The 16,824-nt window shown below is 36.3% G+C and overlaps 2 protein-coding genes across 2 annotated transcripts; both read left to right on the top strand.

The window, feature by feature from the left end:
• The first annotated feature begins 3,422 nt into the window (after positions 1-3,422).
• On the top strand, positions 3,423-8,811 carry pop4 (POP4 homolog, ribonuclease P/MRP subunit). Its single transcript, XM_082161794.1, has 7 exons — positions 3,423-3,508; positions 3,696-3,748; positions 4,014-4,234; positions 4,353-4,430; positions 4,965-5,026; positions 5,264-5,365; positions 6,694-8,811. Exons 1-7 carry the CDS (start codon positions 3,502-3,504, stop codon positions 6,828-6,830), a joined length of 660 nt encoding a protein of 219 aa, XP_082017920.1. The 5' UTR covers positions 3,423-3,501; the 3' UTR covers positions 6,831-8,811.
• A 422-nt stretch (positions 8,812-9,233) lies between these two features.
• On the top strand, positions 9,234-10,727 carry plekhf1 (pleckstrin homology domain containing, family F (with FYVE domain) member 1). Its single transcript, XM_082161793.1, has 2 exons — positions 9,234-9,386; positions 9,596-10,727. The coding sequence occupies exon 2, from the start codon at positions 9,605-9,607 to the stop codon at positions 10,475-10,477; it is 873 nt and encodes a 290-aa protein (XP_082017919.1). The 5' UTR covers positions 9,234-9,386; positions 9,596-9,604; the 3' UTR covers positions 10,478-10,727.
• Positions 10,728-16,824: the final 6,097 nt, after the last annotated feature.

Below are 16,824 nucleotides of genomic sequence, written 5' to 3'. Positions count from 1 at the left end.
AAAACCTTATTAAAATCACCATGAAATTAAAATTGACAATACTTGTTTTTTATGGAATATTGCAAGGCATATTGCTTTTTTTTTTCTTTTCTTTTTTTATGTGCCCTCATAATGTTTATGAGTGTGTGGTTAATATTATATAACTTAAGTTATTCATCGCAACTTTAAGGCCGAGGACGACTCGGTGGATAAAGACATAGGCCTACTACATAAATATACCGTGTGCATAAATATACCAGTGATATTTGTACACTACATTTAAATGGATTTTAATATAGCGGACTAGTGAAACATAGCTGAGCTTTAGCTTCTTAACGGTTGTTTGCTTTGGTTGTTAGCTAATTCATTTTTATTTTAGATTGCCATTTTTTCTAAATTAAATGTTCATAAATAATATTTTATAACCCTTATAAATCCTCCTTTTCACAGTGTTATAATTATTTTATTTATTTATTTTATTGCAGAATGTAAATAAGACAGGGAACAATCAATAAAGTAAGACACTTCCATTGAGACTAACACAGAGTTTGAATTTGAGAAGATGAAAAAAAAGAAGAAAAAAAAGAAAGATGAGCAAGGGTGAGGACAAACAGGTAGCCGATATAGACATCAAAGAAAAATATACTAAAATAGTAAATATTTGGACAGAGAGAGAAACATAGAGTTTCAGACTTTTATGTCTTTTGAAACATTTGAAACTCTAAAACATTTTAACAAACATAGAAATATATTAAAGGAGGGCTTAATTTTTTCCATTTACAAGTATGGATATGATATTATCCATCAATAAAACAAAATTAAAGAAGGGTGAATTTAAATCACAATTAAAAAAGAGCACATCTTGTTGGGTTATTGGAGGAATTGTCTCAATTTTTACTAACAACCAGCTGTGTATATCAAGACCAAATTTACAAGTAACCTCACAGTAGAAGAATCTGATCAAGCGTTTCAGGAGAAGAAGAACAAAAGCCACAAGGATCCACCTCAAAATGAAATCGTTTCTGTATAAAATCATTAACTGGGTAAATCTTAAACATAATTTTGTAATGAGTCTTCTTAACCTTTGGAGCAACTGGGTATGCCATATAACAGGTAAAGAGGTTTCAACATCTCCCAGAAAATAGCACTGATAATCACCAGTGATAAGTTATTTGTAAATAAATGTGTTAATGCACTTACTGTCTAAGAGGTCTACATTACATAGGCCTATTTTTAAAGAGGAACGAGAAACAACAGGTCTAGATAAAGGATCAGAAAAACTGCTTTGGATTATTCTTAACAGTATAGCATTGCATACCTTATCTATATTTGTTAATAAAATCATTATGACATAATAAATACCCATTATCATCTAATAAATCATGAAAAAAAAAAAATGCCTTTACTATACCAATCACTTTTGAACAGAGATTTCCTACAGCCCTATTGTTCCAAAGGGTGGAGTTGTGAGGGGAGAAGTTATGGGTAAACATCATTTTTCAAAAAAGCAGTAGGCTACTTGTTTATGAAAATTGGATAACTTCAAAAGTTCAGGAACACAAATTCAAGGCCGCCAATTTAAAAAGAAAATGTGATTTGGAATATGGTACAATATTGAGTGTGACTTTGTTAAACACTCTTTCAGACACTTAATTTGGAATGTACCAAGAAGAGATTCAAAATCAATGGCTCTCAAGCCTCATTCTCTTTAACTGAATTTACGTAAATAATGTGATTTATTTTTCCATATACATTTTTATTAAATAAAATGAACCGATTTAACTACTTTTGGGGCAGTATACAAAGCATGGGATAAATAGATATTCCCTCAATTTTAGTCAAGATGATTCTACCCAATATAGATAAGTCTTGAGATAACCAGTGATTTAAGGATTTGGTCATAGCCTACTTTTAATTTTTCACTTTTAACTTTTTAGTTAAAATTTGAAAGATCTCTATTAACAACATTTTTGGTAATCATAACCCCTAGGTACTCAACCTAATTTTTCACTTGAATGCCCTCTATATCTTCTAAATCACAATTATGTATTGCCATTCACACTTTTTAAAGTTTCGGGTCAGGCCTGATGCCGAAAAGATAGAAATGTTATCAATAACTAATGGAAGCACCTCTTTATTTTTAAGAAATAAAAGACTGTCGTCTGCAAATTGGCTAATAATAAAGGTCCTACCAAGTTTTATTATTGTTATTTTGGACTATAATTGTGTGGTGAATGATGCCGTGCTCGATTTCTTCGGTCTGAATCGGTGATTAGTGATGGCAAAATCGAGGCCTCGTGAACCAATGAAACAGTTGAACCAAATGTGCCATATTGTTTCGAGGCTTCGAATCAATCCGACACCCGTCTCAACGGTGACACCTAGTGGTCACTTGCAGGTGTTGATCTGAAACAACCTTGACGAGCCATTAAAAAAATGTGTTGTTTTTTTATTATTATAATGTTCTAATATGTGAAGCTTGTAACCTATAGGCTCCTCACTGTGCATAATGTTATTTTGGTCATGAAAAATGAATATTAATAAAAGAAATCAAGCCACAATGTCTCACTTTTTTAGAGATTTTTATTCAAAAATATTAATTTATCTGCTGTGGAAGGACTTAGCCTACTTCTTTTTTTACAGATAATTTCTCCAGCCTTTGAAAAAATCCTCTCACAAGGGACACTTGTTGCTTGTCAAATGGCGCATCATGGATGATGTATTGTTGCAGTAGGCTAGCTGCCGATCACAATACACACATCTCACTTTATTTGGGGTTTCTAAATGGAAATGCTCCCACACCACTGATGTACGGCATCTCTTCTGGGGAGCCTCCATTTTATCTATCTATCCAAATCTATCTATATATGAATCGATCTATGTATCTAGATATGTATCTATAATCTATGTATCTATATATGTATCGATCTATAATATATGTATTTATATATGTATCTGTAATCTATCTATATATGTATCTATCTATTAATCTAGCTGTCTATATATATTTATATCTATGTATCTATTAATGTGTCACTATATGTATACTCTGTCTGTCTCTAGCCTATCAGTCAATGTGTTGTGTACATTTAAATGTAAATCTAAATTGCCTATAACTAATCAAATCGCACTATGTCACTATATCACCAAAAATCCGCTATCTCAAAATCAAACTCCTCTCACAAAAACCCACGAGGTCAAAATGCGTTTATTTCACTTTTATACAGATGTGCGATTGTGTGGTCTGTTCCCGACCGTGTCAATCAAACGCTGATTCGGCGGACCACACCTGATGAAACACTAGTGAAACACTTCGAGGCTTCGTTTGGTCATAGTCACGTGACATGGGTGTTTCGAATCACGCTTCGGATCAGTGTTTCGACACATCTGCGCTTCGGGATCTCGCAAAGCTTCGGAACGACTGTTTCGCTTCAGCCATCCTTATCGGTGATCAGCTCGTCTTCCTGTCACATGTGATTCTAGCCGCAGCATTTTTTGGAGCCTGTGTTACTGTTTTGAACTATGGAACGTAAGTTTTATGGTGGTATTATATTGATCAAGATCCTATTATCTTATATTTTTTAATGCATTATGTTGTGACAATCTTGGATCCTGTTTCTGTGTTAAACATGCATACAGTGAAGGTAATTTATCAACGAAAACAAAATGAAGGACAAGCGTAATATGTTATATTTGATCTGTTTTCACGTTCACAGATGTGGTGCAGTGTTCGATACCGTCAAAGGAAAGCGCTCTTTTGGGAGTTGAGGTGACTGTTCACTATCATTAACATTAGTTTTTTAATTCAAGCTGTTCCGTGGGTTTTCGACGTTCTAATTAATGATCAGTTAAGCATTTCATAATGTAGAATATGAATAATTCTGTTTATTCTGCTAATGTGTAAACTGTTACTGAGAAAGTCTAGCTTTTTTGGGGGGTCTCTGGGTCATGAAACATGAAACAATTCATTGTTGCAGATCGGCTCACACTGTAACAAACTAGTAAATAAGATTCTGAATTTTCACTTTTCACAGTCTTCAACTACAACGAAAGCGGAGGCTTTCACCAAAGCCTTCCTGAAAAATAGCCTTCCCCAAATGAAAGATGCAGCCATTGAGGATATGATGCTGCGCAAGGCGGTAGTGCTGGAATTTAAAAGACAGAAAAAGAAGGGAAAGAAAAGCAAGGCCAAGGGACTGAATGCCAAAGAAAGAAGACAGCTGAAAATATTCCAGCTCAAACCTGAACATCAAAAGTCTGTATTCATCATTATGTTTACTCTTTCATCTTGTATCATGCACTAGGCTACATTATATCAGCGAAACTTCAGCTTATCACTAAAATCATGTCTTTGTCTATGGATATCATTGTAGATATGAACTCTTCTTGCCTCTGCATGAGCTATGGAAACAGTACATTGAGGATCTGTGCAATGGATTGAAACCAGAAAGGTCATACTTTTAGGAAGATGCTCTTCAGAATTTCTTGCTCATGGGTATAATTTCAAGTCTTGCTAACGCTAGGGTGACCATACGTCCTCTTTTTCCAGGTCATGTCCGGCCGGGATTTCGAGATCGCCCAAAATATCCGGGATTCGGCTTTTGCTTTCTACAGTCACCATTCATTATGTTTACATTATTTGACACTGACACGTACATGCCAGCTTTGCAGGTCATGCATTCTGCTTCACACGGATCCCGATCGAGACGAAAACACAGGAATTTTCTTAGCAACGCACATCAACCGATCACTTGTTTAGCGTTCATGTAAACACTACATTCAGATTCACCAATCGGAATTAATTCAGTCCTATTGAATCAAAAGGTGTGCATGTAAACAAAATTAATGGCGACGAGAAAGCAAAAGCCGAATCCCGGATATTTTGGGCGATCTCGAAATCCCGGCCGGACATGACCTGGAAAAAGAGGACGTATGGTCACCCTAGCTAACGCTCCATGAATGTGCTGCCTGTTTCTTTTGAACAGCAACCCACAGATGATCCAGCAGAAGCTCTTGAAAGCTGATTTCCATGGTGCTGTCTTAACAGGTACAACGGCATGCATATTTGAAAACGTCTGCACACAAAGGCACACATTTTTGGTTTAGTGGCAGTATATCCAGATTTCTGATTTATTGTTGATATTTTGAGCATAAAGTGGAACCTTATGTTCTCTCTCTCTCTCTCTCTCTCTCTCTCTCTCTCTCTCTCTCTCTCTCTCTCTCTCTCTCTCTCTCTCTCTCTCTCTCTCTCTCTCTCTCTCTCTCTCTCTCTCCCCCCCCATAGTTGTCAGATCAAAGTGCCCTTCGTATGTGGGTCTAACTGGCATCTTGGTACAGGAAATGAAGCACATCTTCAAAATCATTACAAAAGAGGACAAACTAAAAGGTATATGCGTATATATAAGCTATAGGTTTCACAGCATTTCAAGAATATGAGTCAGTGTGTCAAAGATGCCAAGCTTTCTGTCCACTAGATAAAGGAAGGAGGAGCTTTTGAGTGCAAAAAAAGTCAAATAAGTGAAATTATCAGCTATTTTTTCCCCTGTGCCTTTATGCGTTGTAATCAAGTCAAAATAACATTATGTAAATGTTTGCTATGCTCATCAATTGCCAGTCTTTTGTCTTGCATGCAGCTGTCGGGCTATTTTATCATTGTCCACTGTGTGGCACAATATACCGGTACTGACAATAACTGTAGCTATGTTTCTATCCATCTAATTTTACATAAACTTTTGGATATCGCATTGCAAAAATGCTGTATGGAAACACTGAAATGCACTTAAATTCTAAGAATGTGCATAAAAATGTATTGAGGTGGATACGTTTTTTTTTTCCTGATAAGAAGACATGCACACGAGCTATGATAGAAACACATTTATAAGAAATAAATCCCTCAATGCGCAACAAAGAACTCGTGTGACTTTGCCTCAACAGGGGTTGTGATTGGATAGCTGGAATTAGCTGCAGACCAATTTCATTATACTGCATCTGAAATGCAGAATAACTAAACCAACATTTAGATTTAGTCTGTCATCAAAATAGTTAATAATGCCCAGCCAGAACTGTCTCTCACATTTTCATTTCCAAACACCAGGTATGTAAACACAAGATATAATAATGCGACAGACTTTATTGCATATTGTGTGAGTCTGCATGCTCTTTGTGATGTAACAAAAAAGATCCACAGTGGATTCCCTGATTGCATTTGGTAAAATGACGTAGTCTTAGACAACCCAGTCTGATCAACTAAGTTTTTGTTGGTTTGTTTTTTGTACAGTTATAGTTACAAATGATCTCTCCCCTACACTCATGTTTAGAGTGATTCATTGGCTAAAAAAGAGAAAACGCTAAATAAACAAAGTTAAAGATGTATTGTCTGGTAGCATCATTTTTTTTTTGCAACATTTCTGTAGATATTGCTATAATATTGTTATTGTGTTGTGAAAATCTGATAAGACAGACAGATTGAAGTCAAATCTTCTTACTGTCTGTGTCATGAACGCACTTCCTCACAACAGTCATTAGCCACCTCTCAGAACCCTCTTTTCCAAATGAACCTGAGAACAAAGTCTATTTTGTTTGACAGTTGCTTTACAGAGGCCACTTTAACCTTTCAAATAGTGTTGATTATTCATTATACTGTAGAAATATGCTCTTCAGTAATTCCCTCTGGATTACTGACATTTTTTCCCTCCTCTCTTTCTCTCTCTACAGTAATACCGAAGAGGAACAGTGTGTTCAGTATGGAGATTGGTGATTTCGTAACTCACATCTATGGCAGCAAGTTTGAACTGCGCTCTAGTGAGCGGTCGGCGAAGAAATTCAAAGTAAAAGGAACTATTGACTTGTAATGGAAAGTCTTAAACATCATGTCAGTTTTAAATGTGAGCTGATACTGGAGCCTGTGAGACTATGAAGAGCAGATGCTCAATCATTATGGATCTGGCCAAGCATGAAACTATATTGGGGATTGAGAAAAATCTGTTGAAAAATGAAAAATGCATTGACTGTCCACCAGAGGGAGACCTTTTTTTTTTTTTGGAGAAGATAGGAAGGATAAATCTGGTCTTTGTCTCTCTCTCTCTCTCTCTCTCTCTCTCTCTCTTTCTCTCTCTTTCTCTCTCTTTCTCTCTCTTTCACACTCTCTCTCGCGCGATCTCTGGTACCTGCCACTTCCTTTTATTATATAAAACTCTTTGGTTATGACCTCATTTAGTCAAAAAGGGTAGTCAGCACTGCGAATGCAAAATGTCTCATTACTTCTGTAATAACATGGTATGACAATAGATCCACAAGTATGTTTAATTTGCACAATTATTTCCCATGGTGGCAGGTATTTAAGTAAGTTCTAAAATGTTAAAGTTGTGTAAAATAAGCAAAGTATTGTTAGTTGAATGAGCAGGATCTCCATTTCAAAGTGTATACTGAGGGGAATTGGTATGATTTAGAAGTTATTTGGCTCTGTTTCAGTGGTGTATATTTTGTAGTCTTTGCCTTCTCACAAAACAAGGAACTTGTTTTGCCCTCCTCAAAACAAGGCCTGATTCTTGGAGACTTGGTCATGTTTTTTTTTTTCTTAATTAAGTGACTCATCAATGCCTCTTCTGGTAATGCCAGGGAATCTCCACATTTCTAGACACAGAACTGGTTTTGCAAATAAGTACATAAGAGTTTGTTACTAACTATATTGGCTTAGAGAAAAAAAATCTAGATTATTTGGCATTTAGTGCTTAGAACTTTGTACAGATTTTGGCAGCAGTGTTTGAGTTAAAGGAAGCTTAAACAACATCGACTGCTTATGTTCCAAAAAACGACAACGGTGTCACCATTCTTGTTAGTCCTTTCATCATTCTGATGTGCAATGTCTTTTATGTGAAAAGAGATTCTTTACACTTAATGTCTCCTCTGTGGTCAATGTGTAAATAGTGTTGCGTCATAAGGGTGTGCACTTCCTTTAAACCGCATTTTTACAAGAAATAATATGTAGCCTATATTAATTGTCACAAATACAATTTCAGATTATATGAATTAAATGGATGTGCCGTGCTCATATAACAAGCCTGTTCTTTGCAGTAACTTTGCATATTTTTCTGTTAAAAGAAAGAAAGAAAAACTTGTTAGACTGGCTTTGCCACCCGATTGGTTTAAGGGCCAAAGTTCTGTTGTTGTTTTGACGCTATTGCGTAAAGAATCAGATAAGGAGTTCTCTGCTATCTGAGCCCATACTGTTAATCAGATGAACAACATGTGTTTTTACTCTTGGGAATATTCTCTTCACATACAGTGGCCAAAAGTGATGTTTGGCCTATAGGAAAATCATGCTTTTGTAGGTTTTATTTATTTACATGTTGTAAACATGATTACCCACTACTAAATATGTCATTGACTATTCTAGGACGTGAGTTATGCATCAGTGTTATTTTAATATTCAAATACCTGTTTGCTTCTCAGATGTGTTTTTTTAGCTGCCCTTTTAATACAATTCATTTGTTTGACAGAAACTTTCCTTAAGTCTTTGACCGAGCTCTTCTGTGCTCTAAATCACTCACAAATCTTTTAATAATTCGATCACCTCTATTCAGTTTTTGCAAAATATTAGTTCTCATGCCTTTTGCAAGATATTGCACTATTTCATGCTTTTCTTCTTCAGAAAGAGCTTTCTTCCTCCCCATATTGCATTAGAACTCTGACTTGCTTAATGTGGAACAACCAATTTCCATTTACCTAAGAAGACATGGCAAAATATTTTACAAACCTGTCTGGAATTGAGACCAGATATCTAAAAAGATATGTGAAATAAAATAAAATAAAATAAAATCGTAATGTTTAGTGTGCTGAAATCCTACTGATATGTCACTTGCATAATAATTTGGAACAGTGCGAGTTCATGAAACAGATTTTAATAGTTTTCATTTTAGTGAACAATATCAACACATTTTTTCAATTAGGCAGGCGAGCAAAAATACAGCACCAATAATACCAGTATTATCATAAATGTTCCATTTTATTTGATGAACATGAGGCCTAAAAATTTTTATGACAGTATAAATATATTAATCATCTCTACACTCAATCTAGTGACTTGAATCTGACATGTCATTTGTTTTCAAATTTTGTGCTAGTATGTCAATACATGTCTGAGTTAGTTCCAGTCAAGAACAAGGAAGGTAACACTTCTAAAATAGTAGCAGTTCTGAGCAGTTCTGGAATTTCCCCTTTTCAAACAGGAAAGACAAGCTTATGACACTGTATAAAAGGTCTGTCTCAATCAGCCTGCAAAGAGAAAGAAGTGATTTGTCGTGCTGAACACAGAGGAGTATTTTCATAACGTTTTTTTGGAACGAGGGAACTGCGAACAGATACAAAGTCTGTTTACCCAACAATTCACTGCTTTCCACGCCAATCAGGTATTTGGTAGCTCCTTGGTGAATTAATGTTTAAGATGTTCAAACATTTATTTTGTATCTATATTGCATAATTTCATTTATTAGTGTAATCAGGGGTGAAACCTTGACTTGAAGTGTTGATTCGAAAGTACTGTAAAACATTTTTATAAAACAACAACAACGGTACATTAAAATCGATTTGACCGTGTCAATACTTTGACATTTTACAGGCAGCAACAATGGAAGATCTGATCTTTACTCATCAGAACCGTGAGCGAATCAGGGCGGTGGCGAGCTCTTTTGGCCGCACTGGGAAGACGCTTCTAAAACCTGGGCGTATTCTTGTGGGAGAGGGCAGCTTGTTGAAGCTGTGCAGGCGTGGACCCAAACCCAAAGTGTTCTTCCTCTTCAACGACATCTTGGTCTATGGTAGCGTCATGGTGCCCGGTCGCTGGAACAATAAGAAGAGGATCGTTCCTTTGGAGGAGGTGCAGCTGGAAGATGTGGAAGACGGAATGGCCATGGCCAACCAATGGCTCATCCGCATGCCACACAAGTCTTTCTACGTGTCGGCAGCCTCGCCTGAGGAAAAAATTGCTTGGATGGGGCACATTGAGAAGTGCAAGACCCTCTGCATGCAAACTAAGGGCCTCTCCACTGACAATGATGCAGAGAAGTTTGCTACCACCTGGATCCCTGACAAGGCTTCAGCCATCTGCATGCGCTGCACAAAGAACTTCAATGTCGCCACTCGGAGGCACCACTGCCGGAAATGCGGCTATATAGTATGTCGAGCTTGTTCGAAGAACCGGGCCTTGATACCAAACATCTCCTCTAAGCCCGTGAGAGTTTGCCGGTACTGTGTGAGCAGCACACAAGAGGGAAAGGTGCAGGGACAGAAGAGACAAAAGGTAAAGCACTGGAAGAAGAACTCTGTAGAGGAATCACCAACGCTACCTGAGTTTGAGACGTCCAGCGATGAGGATGTCGAAGACGAGAACGGGTACCAGGTGCCCACCAAGTGGTTCAACAACCAGTTGGAAAAGGAGGATTACTCCCCATACTGCTACATAAAGCCCGGGCACATGAATCCTCCCCACACTGAACTCTGAACGTGATATGAGCAACTACTATTATGAACTATGCTGAAATTGAACATATTTTGCAGTTGACCACGGATGCACAGAGACGAATACCAGCAGTTATTAAGTATTTTGCACTAAAGTATGAGCCACTTCTACGACTTCTGTTTTGCACTTCTATTTACGTATATTTGAATGTATACTCTATGCTATAGCACATGTATAAAGGGAACTGTGTGACTTTTGTAATCAATATAATAAAAAAGCATTTTTTAATAAATATTTTGGTATTGTATTAAATACTTGGTGGGAAACACACACACACACCAGTTTTTTGTAAATGTTTGTTTATAAATCGAAGAAATAATTACAACATTACGATATTCTGACAGTGTGGATCATATTAAAAACCAATATTTTCAATAGAAGCATCCTCACTAAAGACAGCTTCTCACTGCAGACCTATAACGTTTAAGGGCGGAAGATATAGTGTTGTCAGAGTGGACAGTGACTTAGCATTCTGCTTCTCGGATGGATACAATTGCAATAAACATAAAAACATTGCAATCCTTTTTTGGGACATGATTTACATATTGTAGTCTAGGTCACATGACTGTACCTTCTAATGGACTTTTTTCACAGACGCATTTCTCAAATAACTAACTTCATTAATTTATTGAGGTTTTTAATATTTTCATTTAAAACAAATAATGTACCATATATACTCTGCAATGCATTATATTACCCTGGCATTAAATTACAAAACATACTCACACACTCACACATACAATTCTACAAGGTAAGATAGAGTGAGATGCCGCCCTTAAGAACATTTTTAAAGACAAGAATGTAGAATGATAGTGAGACATCATCCAAATTATTGTTAGTGGAAATAAACATTTGCCAATTTATTTGCTAAAGCACAACAGACAATCATGAAATGAGGCCATCAACGTAATAGCACATAATATGAATTAGAGTATAAATAAAACTTGTAGCAAGACTCTTTTTACATTGGGAAAATGTCAATGCTCTAGCAGCAATTGTTAACTGAACACAAATGATAAATTATTATAATTGAATAATGAACATGGATAAAAACATAAATAAATGTGTGGATTTAGTAAATGCATACGCAGTTGAATGAGTAGAGCTTTACACATTAACCCAAACACATACCTCGGGTCTTTAGTGAAACGGGAGGATATTTACTACTCTCATCCTCATTATTTTTTTTTAAGTTTGACATCAACCTTCTTAGTATCCCTAAATCAATTCATTATAAACAATATAACAAGAATTATATATATATATATATATATATATATATATATATAAAATAAAATAATTACCGGTTTTCCCATTCATTTTTAAGTCAAATAGGGCCGCTAATGACCCGAGTTGTGTAACAGTGTAAGTATCTTGTTTCTGCACAACAATAATCGAATCTTTGATGACTGAATAAGTGCAATTCACCCTTATTCCACATGACAACGTCTGATACGTACACTGACGAAGTGACGTTTCACTCATAGTTATCACAGGAAGAAAACAAATGAATAGGAAGAATCATCAACAAAACTTGAAATGGCTCAGCAATTTACTGCAGAGCAAGACAGCCTACTGAACACAATCAAATAGTGTCACTGTCCCTTGACGGTGGATCTGGTGAAGAAGCTGTCAGCGAACAAAATATTGATTTTGAAGATGTTGAAAATCATGATAGTTTTGATCATATGAGATTGCGAATATGAGCCAGATGCTGAATGTACTGGGAAATGAGCTCTGAGTGAGCTCTTCTGGCAGACGGCCGTACACATCAATAGGCCTATACGGCGAAAGTCGTAAACCCTTGAACTTGACGCACAACGTAACGACGAACGCAGTTGCCCAGCCCTGTTTGTTTGAACCGCGAGAGGCGTCAAAGCTTACGCTACTCCTACATTCTACGTCATACATCGTCAAGTGTTACTCTTTTGGCGCAAGTAGACTTGCGTACGTCCGTCAACCGGAAGCTATTATTTTCGTCGGTAAGTTTTAAAAGTGGATATTTTTCTTACACGAATGCATCGCTTCACTTCAGAAGGTATTTATTAACCCGCCAGAGTCGCGTGAACATTGTGTAGATTGCAAGCAAGCAAGAAGCAAGTCTAGATGATTGCAATAATTTTTTGTCTCACTTTGTGGACAAGGTTACAGCTGTTAGGGCAGGTATTGCACCATCAGTAAACCATCTTATAGTTACTCAACAAAGACCCTCAATACTGGACTCCTTTTGCCCCATTTCCCTGGAGGACGTCATTAGGTTAGTGGGTACAATGAAGTCTTCCCAAAGCTCTGTCGATATTTTGCCTATAGCATCTTTGTTCATGAAATCCATTACATCTATTGGCCCTTGTTTGATTTCAATTATAAATCTTTCTCTTAGGCTGGGCCAGGTCCCTAGGTGTTTTAAACATGCTGTTGTTCAGCCTCTTTTGAAAAAGAGTAATCTTGATGCAGCATCTTTTAACAACTAGCCCTATCCATTTCTAAATTGCCTTTTATTTCTAAAATCCTAGAAAAGGTTGTGGCAATGCAGTTAAATTATGTGTTGGAGGCTCATAGTATCTGTGATAAATTCCAGTCTGGCTTTCGTAAAAACCATTCAACTGAAACTGCCCTCCTTAAGGTTTCAAATGACATCTTGATGGCTGCTGATGCAGGAGAATGTTCTGTGCTGGTCTTGTTAGATCTCAGTGCAGCGTTTGATACTGTTGATCACTGCACTCTGATTGATAGACTGAACAATCTAGTGGGCATTTCTGGATTGGTTTACCTCCTATCTTTCTGACAGGAGTTTTTCAGTGTCCACATGATCTTTCATTTCAGATTATGTTTCTTTGTCCTGTGGTGTGCTGCAAGGTTCTGTGCTTGGCCCCCTGCTGTTCAGTCTGTACATGCGTCCCCTTGGAAAGATTATAAGTAGTTTTAAAACATTATCTTATCATTGTTATGCAGATGACATCCAGTTATTTATTTAATTTAGTCCAGATAGACTAGACAAACTGTCCCTTCTGCTGAACTGTTTAGTCTCCATTAATAAATGGATGGCTGAGAACTTTCTGCAACTTAATACGGATAAAACAGAGGTGATGATATTTTTTTTTTTCAGACAACCCTAAGATTAGTCAGGCCCTTGGGGTTCTATCATCCTCTGACCACAGTGACATAAGAAATCTGGGTGTCATATTTGACAGATCGTTGTGTTTTAACAGTCATGTTAAGTCTGTTCGCACCTGTTTTTTCCAGGAACATTGCTAAGATTAGATCTATGGTTTCAAAAAAAGAGATGGAGATGCTTGTTGGACTATTGCAATGCTGTAGACTTGTTTGAATAAATCTTCTATAGATCGACTGCAAGTTGTACAAAATGCAGCTGCTGGACTTTTGACTGGACCAGCAGGAGGTCACACATTACTCCTGTGCTGAAGGCCCTTCAATGGCTTCCTGTTGGTTATAGAGTACATTTAAAAAATTTGGTCATTACTTTCAGAGCCTTGCATGGTCAAGCACGCTCTTACATCCAGGATCTATATGCACACTTCATGTCAGTCTTCAGGCCAAGATCTTTTAACTGTTCCCAGAACACGCCTTAAGACAAGAGGTGACCGTGCTTTTTGTGTTGTGGCTCCAAAGCTCTGGAACTCGCTCCCTTTAGCTCTGAGAACTATGAGTTCTGTGGAATCTTTTAAAAAACACTTAAAGACTCATCTTTTTGGACAAGCTTTTAACTAACAATTTGATTTGTTTGTTATTTAATTTTTGTGGAATCTGATGGTAGTACAGTTGTGGAGTTGTACTAGGTTTGTACTTGTACAGTTGTTATTTCATTTTATTGTTTATTTGTATTACTGTGCAGAACTTTGTGACCCTTCCTTGTCTGTGAAAGGTGCTATACAAATAAACTGTAATACTTACTTACTTACTTACTATAGTTAATGGTGTTAATCACTCAACTTTCACAGTTTGCTTCATTTTTAGTTGTGATTACATGTAACGTTATAGGTCATCAAAATAAATATTTTTCATTATTTTGAATTCAAAGTATGTGTAGTTAATTAAAATTACTCAGTACTTAAATGTATTATACTGTAACGAGGACACCCTAAAATAAAGTGTAATCTGTTACTTACTTAAATGTGTGATGTTTCATAATAAGTTTCCCAAGGAGCATAATCTTCAATGCAAAGAACCATTTCAGCATAAAAGGGTTCTTCAGGAGTTCTAAATAGAAGTTTTATATGAGTAAAGAAGCTCTACAGAACCATCTATTTTTAGAGTGTACTAACAATTGATTGGTATAACAAGTCAAACAAAGTGTGTGGATTTCAAAACAAAAACAGCCATCTTGAATAGACAATTACTCTGAAAGTGATCAGAGATAGCATCAATTCAGCATAATTTCACCAAGGCATGAGAGCTGAAGTGTCGTACAATAGTTGAGTTATGACGTGCACATACAAGCTGAGCAAGTTTTCTGCTCTCATAAGGGAGGAAACAATTCTTTAAAAAAACACTTTTTTTTTCCTTTTGCATAATTTCCATGACAGACTTTTTGGCACACTGTGTGGAAAAATGAGAAAAATAGAGCTGCTTATAGCTGAATTGAACTCATTTCGTAATTGATTAACTTTAAAGTCAACACTGAACTGACTTCAGAATAATGACATTATTGCCTTTTTCAGAGATGCTTTACAACAGAATTTAATTATTTGCATCATTGATCATTATTTTCCTGTTTATCACTGTATTGCATAAAGTGCTATATAAATAAAAGTGATTTGACTCGACAAAGGGCAGTAGGACAGACAAATACAAAAAGTTAATTAGGTAGCTGTAATAGTCTTAGGCAACCCCCCATAATTGAATACTGTCAAAACAATTAACACAGACATTAAAAAAAGAGTGACATACAAAATCACAGAATGCACCACTTTGGATATTGTCATGTGTGTGGGACACTAGTCAAAACTTGAAGAAAGAAAAACAGTGAAAAAAACAAATAGATTTGGAATGTTTTGTTAGTTTACCCAAACCGGATAATCCTGTCATCATTTGCTCACCCTTTTGTTGTTCTATGGAACACAGGGTGAGCAAACATGACTGAATTTTCTTTTTATTTATTTATTTTTAGATGAACTACTCCTTTAAGGTAAGGTCTTCATTGAGTGCATGCATGTAGATCTAAAAGGGTTTAATGTGTCTTTTTTTTATGTTTTGCCTGAAAACATGCAATGTGTCCCATTTAGACGACAGACAGCGAATGCATACACACCTTAATATGAGGAAGTAGCTGCATTTTTCTTGGCTAACAACTGATGTTATACAACTACCTTCACAACCCCTTTGTACTAAAAATAAAACACAAATGTGCTGCCAAATAAATGACATTTCAGCATGAGGGTTTCACTGCATTTGTCTGTATAATGTTTGAAGTATTTAATTTGATTTGTTTGCACTTATATTTACAGTGTGGTTTTCACCTCTTAAGTCTTGTTAGTTCTCACTGTGTGTGAGTGTGGTCTGTAGCTTATGACATCAGATAGGCTATTCTAAGAAAAGCAAAGACCTGCTACTTTCCAGCAAACCATATGAACGGTACCACAAACTACAGAGAACAATACAAAAAGAGACACAGTTGTTCAATGGCCAACCTCTTTTCAGTTTAAAATAAATTTTGTAATGAGAAAAATGAATAGCATTTTCTAAACATGAAAACATCCCCAATTTCTTGGAAGTCCACATACCTCTTAATATGAAAAACTCAGTCAATACAACACCCACTAGTAGGGCCCTATTAAAGGGTGTATTCACACCAGGAAAGTCTGCTAGTTCACTTGCTTTGGTCCGGACCAAATACAATGTTGATTTTTTGTTTTTGTTTGGTGTGGTTCGCTTTCACACTGCCCTTTTTGCAAGTGAACCAAAATTTGTAAACAAAACCACACGTGTGCTAAGGTCATCCATTCATTGGACAGAAATTCTCAAGCAGGGAAAAGCAGGAAAAGCTAAATCAGGCTAATCATGGAGATCTTTCGTAGTGCAATTTTTATTCTTTTACTGATTTGGTGTTATCAGCAACTAACGCAATATGAAGACACTTATGAGCATCATATGATACAATGTCATCTCAATACGATGTTGTAATTAGGATTTTGGACAAATTAGGAAGAAGATGTGCTGAAAGACGGTTCTGGCGGAGAGAGCATGCTCTTAACTGATAAAGTTCAAACATTATTATAAACAAGTGAACAATCAGTAATAAAATAAAAACAAATACACAAATTACAAGCAGAGATGAATACTAAATAACAAAGTAACAAAGTCTGTGTCCG

Source organism: Leuciscus leuciscus, assembly GCF_965113295.1.
Source record: "Leuciscus leuciscus genome assembly, chromosome: 2".
In the NCBI taxonomy this organism is placed as follows: domain Eukaryota; kingdom Metazoa; phylum Chordata; class Actinopteri; order Cypriniformes; family Leuciscidae; genus Leuciscus; species Leuciscus leuciscus.
The sequence above is the reverse complement of the archived record's forward strand: the minus strand, read 5'-3'. Positions and strand labels throughout refer to the sequence as shown.

Coding starts and splice junctions, on each gene's coding strand:
- pop4 (XM_082161794.1), top strand. Junction 3,749..4,013: donor GCGCTCTTTTGGGAGTTGAG/GTGACTGTTCAC, acceptor CACTTTTCACAG/TCTTCAACTACAACGAAAGC. Junction 4,431..4,964: donor AATGGATTGAAACCAGAAAG/GTCATACTTTTA, acceptor TCTTTTGAACAG/CAACCCACAGATGATCCAGC.
- plekhf1 (XM_082161793.1), top strand. CDS start 9,605: ATGGAAGATCTGATCTTTACTCATCAGAACCGTGAGCGAATCAGGGCG.